This window comes from Odocoileus virginianus, chromosome 20 (genome assembly GCF_023699985.2).
Source record: "Odocoileus virginianus isolate 20LAN1187 ecotype Illinois chromosome 20, Ovbor_1.2, whole genome shotgun sequence".
In the NCBI taxonomy this organism is placed as follows: domain Eukaryota; kingdom Metazoa; phylum Chordata; class Mammalia; order Artiodactyla; family Cervidae; genus Odocoileus; species Odocoileus virginianus.
In genome coordinates, this window is record NC_069693.1 from 21,473,982 (window position 1) to 21,485,850 (window position 11,869).

Genomic DNA, 11,869 nt, shown 5'->3' on the forward strand with positions numbered 1-11,869 from the left:
TGTCTACTTCTGGACATTGGTCAGCCCTTCTTGAACCATGTGTACTGAACATGAGAGAGGGGTAGTTTCCTAAAAAACAAAGGATGGGGGATGATTTTTATCAGAAAGATGGGGGAGTGGCCTTGGGATAGTTTAAACAAACTGATTACACTACCAATTATGTTCCATCCTCAGACGTGGTTGTCACAGGCATCATGATGAGGGGTAGAGGACATAGTACAGTGAAGAGTAACCAAAATCTGTTTCTGCCCCTTCCAGAGGGGTCTTAGCCTTGCCCTCAGTGTCTGTGCAGAGAATGAAAGGCTTCCAGAACAGTAAAAGGACACTCAATATACCCCCAACAAAAATAGGATCCACAGATCCTAGTGCTAGTTCTGATAAAATCTGCCTGGCTGGTATCTAAGAAAACTGTAACCCTGGTTACAAGATGATCGTGAAGCCAGTTAAGAGTAGAGAGACCCTGTCCCAGCAGGTTTTTTTTTTCTCCTCTATGTGACCTTGGCCAAGACGCTTGCCCTTGTTTCTTCATCTGTAATATGGAAGGCACTGGGCTAAACCATCTCAATGTCCCCATCCCACTGTGATATTCTTGAATATCAAGACCCAGCCTGTCTTGTTAAAGGGAGATGGAGGGAAGCTTATAGGTGTGGATAAATCTTTGTGAATAGGTTGACATTCCTGTTGCAGGCTTGGCGGAAGTATGACACAGACAGAAGCGGTTACATTGAAGCCAATGAGCTCAAGGTAGGATGGGCCTTGCCAGGGAGGGTGTGGAAAGGTGGAGCATGGGCCCGAGGCCCAAGTGGTGGTGGGCTTAAGGAACCTGGGGACGGAGGAGATGTTGGGTGAGGAAGTTGGGTGTGTGGCCTGATCAGGGATACTCAGGCCTAGCTCTGAACGGTTGGACGTATTCAGCCATGTGAAATCGGCAACGTGGAGCTGCAGGTCACAGAGTACAACCAGTTCACGCTCCTCAGCACATCAGTGCCCAGAACAGGCATCCTCCAAGTGCTCTAGCAGTTTGGCCTTCTGGCTTATACGTCTACCAAACTCCTCTAGACCCAGGGATCTCCAGCATGACTTAGCATGTGTTCTGGGCTCTCCAAGGAGCCAGAGCCGGTTTCTACCGCCTGTCCTAAGGGATGAGGTGGCATTTAGCAGCTCCTGCCTCCTTTGGGGTTACTCCACAAGCATTAAGGGGTGAGGGAATTATGAGGGCTGCAAGCTATGCAAATGATGGGCTTCAGAAAACAAGATCAAGTGACTGTCTGAAGGAACAAGTGAGTCAGGGGCAGAGAGACTGAGTCAGGAGCTCTGAAGAGGCCTTTCATATTCCAGGGATTCCTGTCTGATCTGCTGAAGAAGGCGAACCGACCATATGATGAACCCAAGCTCCAAGAGTACACCCAAACCATAGTGAGTAGCCAGGGCACAGGACATGGGACCCAAATCGGTGGGATCTGGGGTTTGCGGGGTCATTAGTTGGCTGATTCTTCAGGCCGGGGAGAAGTGACTCCCAGCGGCAGCTGGCAAGAGAGATGTCAATTCATGGCCCCAGCACCTTCTCTCTGAGGTTCCCACTCAGCCAGATGCTCCTGGGCCAGAGTAGGACCAGAGCATCTGTCTGTGTGGCAGCCTCCACAGCTCCAGGAGAGGGTAAACTTGGGGGGGGGGAGGCGGGCCTTCAGTGTTGGCCTCTGTCCTCTGAAGCCCTGTCCCTCCGAAAGGGGAGAGGAGAGCCATGACCAAGTCCCTGCTGATTTAGCCCATGCTGCCCCCTGCCTCCAGGCGACCTCAGAGGATGCATGAGCATGCTCGGCCATGTTCCCCTCCAGTACAGGGGATGGCGGGTCAAGGTCTCACATGAGCGAAGGTCAAAGCAAATAATCCAAGCACCACTTTCTGTCCCCAACAGCTACGGATGTTCGACTTGAATGGGGATGGCAAACTGGGCCTCTCGGAGATGTCCCGGTAAGTACCCGTCCTCACTCACCCCAGCATCACTTTTCACAAGACCCTGGCAGATAATCCCTGTGCTACCGTCCCATCACCAAGATCAACCAACCAGTGGGGAAAGTGACAGGTCAGGTGTCCCGAAGCTCAAAGTTAGATCAAATAGTGATCATTATCACCTCAACGTTCCGTCTCCCTCTTTTTTGAACCTTCCTCTGAAGTGCTCAGGAATCATTTCTGTAACTACAGATGCTACTTCTGCATCCCCTCCAGGTCCTAGTTGTTCCTATCTCTGCTCTGTCTCCTAATTACTGCTCTAACATTATCTTTCCAGACTCTTGCCTGTACAGGAAAACTTCCTGCTTAAATTTCAGGTAAAAGAGCGACTTTGCTTTTCTTCGATTACTCCCTTCCCCTCGTCCCGCTGAGCTCACCCTTCCTCAAAACACACACACACACACACTGCAGGGCTTTGGCTTCTGTCTTTAATACCTTGGGCCTTCTAGGGCATGAAGCTGACCTCGGAGGAGTTCAACGCGATCTTCACATTTTATGACAAGGTAAGATAGAGGACAGTGTGGGTGGAAAAGCAGGAGGCCCATCCCAGTCACCCCACCACCACCAGAATGCTCACCTTGGTCCTCAGAAGTAAACAAGCTGTGGGAGCAGCGGTCTGGGCCATGCAGTTCCTTCCTGTCCCTTTGGATTCCCTGCAGCATATTCCCTGAGAAGATAAACGTTCTTAATAACGTGTGACTTGTGGGACCCAAGGTTTTGGTTCCTTCAAAGTACAGGAGAGAATAGCTTGTGGACGGGAAGAGGGTCAAGCCCAGGACTAGGATGCGATTACACTGTTGGGGCCCAAAGGCAGGAGGTGCTCAGTACTGCTCCCCCGGTGCCGGGTCACCACCTTGCTGTTCTTCTAGGAAGTGGGGAGTGAGAGGCCCTCTGTACCACTCTCACCCCTCTCAGCTGCCCTTGCCTGGGTGACTCCAGTGGTTTTCCTTAGAACTACAGGTTTGGGGTAAATAGCCCCATGTTACCCTGACATATTATTGTGGGATTCAACACCCAGCGAGTTAGCAAAATGCTTCTTGAACCTCATTTACATTTTCAACGCAAATGTAAAATACCGGAAGGGAAGGTTACCAACAGTTTGCCCTGGGCCCTCACATTGCTGCAGTGACTGGCAAAGTCAGAAGTGACATGTTATTTGGGCACCTCTTTTGCTCAGAGCAAGGACCCTCAGCAAAGCTAGACTCTGGTCAGGGGTTGGCATGAGTTTTGAGGCCCTGTGCTGACCCTTGGCTCCCTTCCAGGACGGAAGTGGCTACATTGATGAGAACGAACTGGATGCCCTCCTGAAGGATCTGTATGAGAAAAACAAGAAGGTGAGGGGCTGAGCCCAGAGGTGGGGTGCTGTCATGGAGGTGGTGTGGAAGTGGGAAGGCCGGCCAAGGGGCACCTGCTCCCCTCTGATCACCCCTAACAAGGCAACAGCAATCTTGTGGGTTCTTTTCATGGTTGATTTTTTTTTTTAAATACACACACCAAAGTGTGCCGCCGTAACCACTTTTAAGTGTTCAGTTCAGTGGCGTCAAGTACACTCAGCGTTCTGCAGCCATCCCCACCTCCAGCCCTCTTTTTGTCTTCCCAGAATTAAAGTCTGTACCCAGTAAATGATAACTCCCCCTTGCTGCCCACCCCCAGCCCCTGGCACCATTCTGTATTCTGTCTCTGTGAATCTCACCACTCTAGATACTTCATACAAGTGGGGTCATGCAGCATTTGTCTTTCCATGTCTGGCTTATTTCATTTCATGTAACTTCCTCAAGGTTCATCCATGTTGTAGTGTCACAATTTCCTTCCTTTTTAAGGCTGAGTAACGTGGTGTGACTATCCCACATTTTATCTGTTTGTCCACAGACAGACACGTGGATTGCCCCCACCTGCTGACTGATGTAAACAATGCAGCTATGAGGCCATGGCAGTTTTAATGTGGCACACTTCTTGGAAGTGTTAGTCACATGGCAATTAAAAAAAAAAAAAAGACTTTTTACACTAGGAGAGATTTGGAAGAGCAGGGCCAGTGGGAGTTGAGGGTATTCTGAACTGACTCTAGAATCTTGAGCTGGGGAAGGGGCTAACAGAAGTCCCTGACAAATGTGTTCCCTGGAAGGAAAGGCTGGGAACTGAACTCCATTACTTTGCCGGGTCATGTTGCCTCTTGGGCAGTCCGCAGGGGCTCATCTCGGTGCCCAGGATGGGCGGACACAGGCAGAAGAGGAACCAGGAGACAAGTCTTGGCAGCATCTTCCTCCACCTCCTGGAAAATGTCTTTCTCTGAGCAAATAGCTTTTTTGATGCTTTCTTTAATTAGATGATGAGTGATCTATAATTCCCTGCATTGTCTAACTGCGTGGGCAGACAGGCAAGAACTAAATTTAACTCCTAATTTCAGGGAAAAAATTTCATCATGGCTGCTGAGTCTATCTGTCTCCCTTTCCAATTGTCTTCTGACCTCTTTATCTCTATCCTGAATATCATCCTTCATTTCTTTCACTCTAAGTTTATTTTTTTTAAAATGTTACCTATAATTGCTTTTTGAAAGAGGCAAAAAATAAATTATGTGCAAATACTTCCTAGGAAGAAGGAATTACTCATCACGTGCTTGAACTTGGCAAACTTTTTTCTGCTACCAAACTCTAGGAGAAAATTGTTTGGGTATCCGTATGTGTTCAAGGGATGTTGGGCATCATAATGAAAAATATGCTTAACTGTAATTGGAATAATGAGGCATAGTTTTTCTCCATATGACCCTATTTTATGCCTGAGGCTGATAGGCCTTGAGGGCAGGCATTAAATTTGGGGAGAGACCTGAATTTCCTGGTCATCATCTAACTACGGTCTTCCTTGATTCCCAAAAAGACAATATAGCTATACAGCTTGACTTTCTGAGATGTGCAAACAAACAAAAAAAGTCAGGTGTTGTGGTTAAGAAAAATTCTGAAGGTTAGAGAACAAGGATATTAATAGAGTTGTTTACCTGGGAATCTTCCACCAGTTCTAAGCTCCAGACTGAGCACATGGAGATCAAGGGAAGGAATCAGTAGAGAGAGCTATATGCCTGTAAATAACCTGAGTTGGGAAGGGAATGACCATTTTTAGGTGAACCCACATGGCAGATGCACATGCCATTTTGATGGTGCCTACATGGGCAGTCAGTCGGTTTCTGAGCAGATTAATGTCTGAGGCTCCTGCGGGACAGGCTGATGGGCTCAAACGTTGACATGTTCTTAGCGTTCCTGAGACAACTTTAACCTGCTAAAGCCTTCCCCAGCTTCACACAATGCTTCTAGACATAGAAAGGAAGCAGCCTCCTCCCTCCATTCTGCTGGAACTCCTCAGGCCATGCTGAATCAGAGGATTTTCTCAGGCTCGTGGCTGATATAGGGGGTCCCTTCCTTGGCTCCTGATTGAGGGATAGGTCGCTCAGGCACACCTCAGTGTTCTGGACTAGGTGGCATTTCCAGGAACTTCACAACTTTAGGGAAGTTAGAGATGTTTGCAAAGTGCCTTGGGACTGGGTGGTAGCGCAAACCCAGCAATCAGTCCTGTGAGGAGATGTCACCATAGAATGCAATGAAGGACTGACCCTCAAGCACTGACTCCAGGTGAGCCAGGTAGAGAATTACAGCCTTCAGGACTCAGAGGACTAAGGCTCTTCATGGCTGTAGGGTTGGTTCCATCCTTTAGCCAATCCCTTAGTCTTCACCCCTCAGTTTTCTCATGGGGATAATGACCCATTAGCCTAGAAGTATTAAAAAAAAAAAAAAAGATCTGTCAACAGGTTCAATACAAGAGGAAGTGGAGGAGAAAGGAAGGAAGGAAGGAGGGGAGGAGGAAGAAAAGAATTGTAGAAGGGAAGAAGGAGGGAAGGAAAAAGAAAACTGCTGAAGTGATTTTTCCAATGATGATGACTGTGGTGTATTTCAGTACTACTTACTGGCTGTTTGCATCCAAAGCCACACAAGGCTTATCAGCTGCTGGTGTTCTGTTTAGTGCTGGCCTCCAAAATCCCACAGACAGAGGGGCCTGGCAGGCTACAGTCCATGGGGCCTCAAAGGGTCGGACACGACTGGATGACTATCACGTTCAGTTTTCCATTTTATATGAGATCGTGGGTCACCTGTCTTAGAGCCTCTGAAGGCCTCAAGGTGCCAGGGAGCAAGAAGTAGGCTGGCAGGCTTTGCCACTGGAGGAGAGGGGAATTAGAATTCCTTGTCCCGCTGGGTGCGGCTTAGGGCAAAGGCAAAACCATGGCGTTTCCCTGGCATTCTCTTTCTCACCCAACGGGACCCAGCGGACTGAGTGAACGGAGGCCCAGTGAGGTAGAGGAATTTAGCGAAGCTGTATGTCGATAATGACCGGTATCAACAGCTGCTGTGTGGCGCGCATGCTGAGTGTCAGGGACTGTGCTCGATGCTGTTTACATTCATTTCTCATCTAGTCATTGTAACTCCTCAGTGAGGCAGACTTATTCCTGTACCGATTTTACAGATAAGGCAGCTGAGACTTAGAAAAGGCTGAATACTTTCCCCAAGGTAATGCAGCTAGTAAGTGAAGGGGACAGCATCTTAACCCAGGGCTTGGGCTTCCCTGGTGGCTCAGAGGTTAAAGCATCTGCCCGCAATGCGGGAGACCTGGGTTCAGTCCCTGTATCAGGAAGATCCCCTAGAGAAAGAAATGGCAACTCACTCCAGTATTCTTGCCTTATTGAGAATCCCATGGACGGAGGTGCCTGGTGGGCTACAGTCCATGGGGTCGCAAAGAGTCGGACTTCACTTTCTGACCCCAAAGCCCATGCTCTGTATGCCTCTCGGCTACTTGCACTGAGATGGGATGAGGGAAAGGTTTTGGTGAATGAACATTTCGGGGAGAGGGGCGGTGGCTGGGGGGGAGGGGTGCCTTCCCCTGAACCTGCTCTTACCCTCTCCCTCTGTCTCCTAGGAAATGAACATCCAACAGCTCACCAGCTACAGAAAGAGCGTCATGTCCTTGGCTGAGGCGGGGAAGCTCTACCGCAAGGACCTGGAGATTGTCCTCTGCAGTGAGCCCCCCCTGTAAAACAGGGGGTGGGGGCTGCTTCGCCACCTCCCCCTCAAACCTGCCCCTGCTGCCCTGCCACTGCCGCCCAGACCCAGAGATCCTGAGCGTCCCTGTGACTGTCCCTGCCACCTGCACACACCAGCCTGCAGATCAGGAAAGGAGAAATGGAGAAGGGGCTGCTGCCAGGCCCCCTGGAGCCCCCCAAAGCCCCACCCTGGCTGACTGGGCACAGCTGTGTGTGCAGGGGGGCACCAACCTTGTGGGAGGTGGGCGGGGGCACGGACAGGGGGGTCCCTGGTTCTCCTTGCTGTGATGCATGAGCTCATTCGCTGTATGATTTAGACGTCCATGTCCAACAGAGTGGACCCTCTTCTCTGCCTCTCCCCCATGCCACCAGCCACCCCCACCCCCCAGGCCCACTGCCCCACCTCGCTAATGGTATAGCTGCCTCTCAGAGCTCCTTCCTTGTTCGTGGTGGGTGTCAGCCTCGTCCTTTTCCTGATGCAGCGTGCTCCTTGTCCCTCTGGGTTTCTTGTTTACCAAAGAAGAGTTTACAGACAATAAAATGTTCACCTGTGGAAGCTCTCCCAGTTCTTGCCAAGTGGTCAACTTTCTCTCTACAGCCAACTCTTGACAAAGAGAAAGCCTGTTCTCAAGTGAGTGGGGAGGCTGGGGGGAACTGCCCAGCTGGGGTGTAAGCACTGGAAGCAAGGACCCCAGGACTCTGGGCTTACCCTTGCCATGCACCACCTGCTCTCCATCAACCTGTTGTTTTTCTGCTCCGTGTTTGTTCCCAGGTTTCTGAGATCATAACAGCAGTTATCAGCTCACTGCAAATTTACTAAATGCCAGGTACTGTGCAAAACAGCTCACCTGCAATATCTTTCAGTCCCTGGAGAGGGGTGCTGTGACTGTCTCCACTGAACAGATAAGGAAAACTCAAGATTAAAGAGGTTAAGTAACGAGCCCCATGTCTCAAGGCCAGTTGGCAGTGCAGAGCCAGGGTATGACTCCTGAGCATCGGATCCACATTTTTTTTTAATAGGCATGCTGCATGTCTTGCAGGTTCTTAGTTCCTTGACTGGGGATTGAATTCATGTCCCTGTCAGTGGAGCATGGTGTTCTGACCACTGGACCACCAGGGAAGTCTCTTCACAATAGGGCTACCATAGTCTGTGGGAACAGTGGGACTAGGTGTCCCTTGAGTAGGGGTGACCTCCACCCGGAGTTCCAGACACCAAAAACTTAACTTCTCCCCACAAAATGCAATTTACCCCACAACAACACATCAGGTGCCCCAGGGTCAGCATGGCCTTTGGGTGCAGAGAACTCTTTGGGATCTCAGAATAGAGAGATAACTGTGTGTGTGTGTGTGTGTGTGTGTGTGTGTGTGTGTGTGTGTGTGTTTTAATGCTATCAGGTTTGACTGTCTACAAGATGAGTTCTGACATTACCTCATTTCATGTCCCAACAGTCCTTACAATGAATACTATTTCAGGTAAAGAAACTAAAGTTCAAAGACATTAAGTAACTTTGGAAGTGCCCGCTTGATAACCAGGAACCTAGCTGGAGCAACAGAGCCCCCAGAGTGGATATACCTGGGTCAGATACACGAGTCTATTTTAGGTTCTCTGAAAAGAGAATCTATTTAGGTTCTCAGAGAAGTGAATGAAGTGAGAGGAGCGGGCCATGCTGCCATCCCGGGGGAGCCTAGATGGAGGAAACAGCAAGTGCAAAGGCCCTAAAGTGGAAGAGTTCCTGGCGTGCTCAGAAATGTGGTCACTGGGGCCGGAGTAGAATAACGGAAGGGGTGAACAGTAAATAGGGCTGGGGGAAAGGGTAAGGCCAGGTGGAGGCCAGGACAAAAAGGACTGTGTCACGGGAAGCCACAGAGAGGGGGAACATCAGAGAAGTGACATGATTTCAAAGGTCACTCTGACTCCTGTGTCAACACTAAACTTAGGAGAGAAAGCAGAGACATCAGTTAAGAGGCCAATGCACTAGGGCCGCTGAGAAATGCTGACGACTTGGACCAAGGAAGTGATGGGAGGTGACAGCAAATATCAGATTCTGGACCTGTTTCTAGAATTTAATCAAAAGGGCTTACTGAAGACTGGATAAGTCATATGGGAGAAAAACGAGTCAGGAAAGGCTCCAAGGCTATTAACTGGAGCAACTGGGTGCCCGGTGGACGCCAGTAACCGAGCAGGCAGAGAGCATGTTTGGGGATGGGAGGGCTAACAGGGATATATATGACTGTGGTTTTAGTACGGGGCTTGTGAAAGCTTCCTGATGGGAGGGACTGGTTGTGGGTGAATCTGGGTCTTGCTCTGATGGGCGGGGCCATGCTCGGTAAATCTTTAATCCAATCTTCTGTTGACGGGCTGTGTTCCCTCGCTGTAGTTTCGCCTGAGGCCAAACTATGGTAAGGGTAAATGTGGTCACGGAGACCTCCTTCAAAAGGGCTTACACCAGCACACCAGTACACTGCAGCCTCCCAGGACTGTTGTATTCAGCACCCCCAACCCCGTGGCAGGCCACTGTCAACCCACACCTGCGCCGGAGACTCCTGGACACTCATAGGCAAGTCTGGCTCAGTCTCTTGTGGGGTCACTGCTCCTTTCTCCTGGGTTCTGGCACAACAAAGTTTTGTCCGTGCCCTCCAGGAGGCTATTTCCCCAGTCCTGTGGAAGTTCTGTAATCAAAACCCACTGGCCTTCAAAGTCAAATGCCCTGGAGGCTCTCAGTCCCTTTGCTGGATCCCCAGGTTGGGATATCTGTTGTGGGTCCTAGAACTTTTGCAACAGTGCAAGAACTTCTTTGGTGGAGTTGTTCTCCAGTTTGTGGGTCAATGCTCAGCGGCTCTATGGTCGGGCTAACGGCAACCTCCTCCAAGAAGAATTATGCCACACACTGCGCCTCCCAGGTCTGCTGCAGCCAGAGCCCCTGTCCTTATTACAAAATTCAGACTTAAATTGAAGAAAGTAGAGAAAACCACTGACCACTCAGGTATGACCCAAATCAAATCCCTTATGATTATACAGTGGAAGTGACAAACAGATTCAAGGGATTAGATCTGATAGAGTACCTGAAGAACTACGGACAGAGATTCGAAACATTGTACAAGAGGAGGCGATCAAAACCATCCCCAAGGAAAAGAAATGCAAAAAGGCAAAATGGTTGTCTGAGGAGGACTTACAAATAGCTGAGGAAAGAAGAGAAGCAAAAGGCAAAGAAGAAAAGATACATCCATCAGAACACAGAATGTCAAAGAATAGCCAGGAGAGATAAGATAGCCTTCCTCAGTGATCAGTGCAAAGAAATAGATGAAAACAACAGAATTGGAACCTATAGAGATCTCTTCAAGAAAATTAGAGATACCAAGGGAACATTTCATGCACAGATAGGCACAATAAAGGACAGAAACAGTATGGACCTAACAGAAGCAGAAGATATTAAGAGGAGGTGACAAGAATACACAGAAGAGCTATACAAAAAAGATCTTAATGACCCAGATAACCATGATGGTGTGATCACTCACCTGGACCCAGATATCCAGAGTGCAAAGTCAAGTGGGCCTTAGGAAGTATCACCACTAACAAAGCCACTGGAGGTGATGGAATTCCAGTTGAGCTATTTCAAATCCTAAATGATGATGCTGTGAAAATGCGGCACTCAAATGCCAGCAAATTTGGAAAACTCAGCAGCGGCCACAGGACTGGACAAGGTCAGTTTTCATTCCAATCCCAAAGAAAGGCAATGCCAAAGAATGTTCAAACTACTGCACAACTGTACTCATCTCACACGCTAGTAAAGTAATGCTCAAAATTCTCCAAGCCAGGCTTCAGCAATGCGTGAACCATGAACTTCCAGATGTTCAAGCTGGATTTAGAAAATGCAGAGAAACTAGAGACCAAATTGCCAATATCCACTGGATTATGATCCACTAGAAAAGCAAGAGAATTCCAGAAAAACATCTGCTTCATTGCCTGCGCTAAAGCCTTTGACTGTGTGCATCACAACAAACTGTAGAAAATTTTTAAAGAGATGGGAATAGCAGACCACCTGACCTGCCTCCTGAGAAATCTGTATGCAGGTTAAGAAGCAACAGTTTGAACTGGACACGGAACAATGGACTGGTTCCAAATCGAGAAAGGAATATGTCAAGGCTATATATTGTCACCCTGCTTTTTTAACTTATATCCAGAGTACATCATGCAAAATACTGGGCTGGATGAAGCACAGGCTGGAATCAAGATTGCTGGGAGAAATATCAATAACCTCAGATATGCAGATGACACTACCCTTATGGCAGAAAGAAAAGAGGAACTAAGGAGCTTCTTGATGAAAGTAAAAGAGGAGAGTGAAAAAGCTGGCTTAAAACTCAACATTAAAAAAATGAAGGTCATGGCATCTGGTTCCATCATTTCATGGCAAATAGATGGGGAAACAATGGAAACTTTACTTTTCTGGGCTCCAAAATCACTGCAGATGGTGACTTGCAGCCATGAAATTAAAAGACACTTGCTCCTTAGAAGAAAAGCTATGGCCAACCTAGACAGCATATTAAAAAATAGAGACATTACTTTGCCAACAAAGGTCTGTCTAGTCAAAGCTATGGTTGTTCCAGTAGTCATGTATGGATGTGAGAGTTGGACTATAAAGAAAGCTGAGTGTCGAAAAATTGATGCTTTTGAACTGTGGTGTTGGAGAAGACTCTTGAGAGTCCTTTGGACTGCAAGGAGATCAAACCAGTCAATCCTAAAGGAAATCAGTCAACATTCATTGGAAGGACTGATGCTGAAGC

General features: G+C 48.5%; 1 protein-coding gene across 1 annotated transcript in view; it reads left to right on the plus strand.

Annotated features, from left to right (window-relative positions):
- The window catches only part of CALB2 (calbindin 2), a 28,401-nt gene extending 20,749 nt beyond the window's left edge, over positions 1–7,652 (plus strand). Inside the window, exons 5-11 of the mRNA XM_020908583.2 lie at positions 688–744; positions 1,339–1,416; positions 1,916–1,971; positions 2,288–2,327; positions 2,460–2,513; positions 3,273–3,344; positions 6,964–7,652. Coding sequence (XP_020764242.1) covers positions 688–744; positions 1,339–1,416; positions 1,916–1,971; positions 2,288–2,327; positions 2,460–2,513; positions 3,273–3,344; positions 6,964–7,080 — 474 coding nt within the window. The 3' untranslated portion in view covers positions 7,081–7,652. The remainder of the gene's footprint in view (positions 1–687; positions 745–1,338; positions 1,417–1,915; positions 1,972–2,287; positions 2,328–2,459; positions 2,514–3,272; positions 3,345–6,963) is intronic.
- Positions 7,653–11,869: the final 4,217 nt, after the last annotated feature.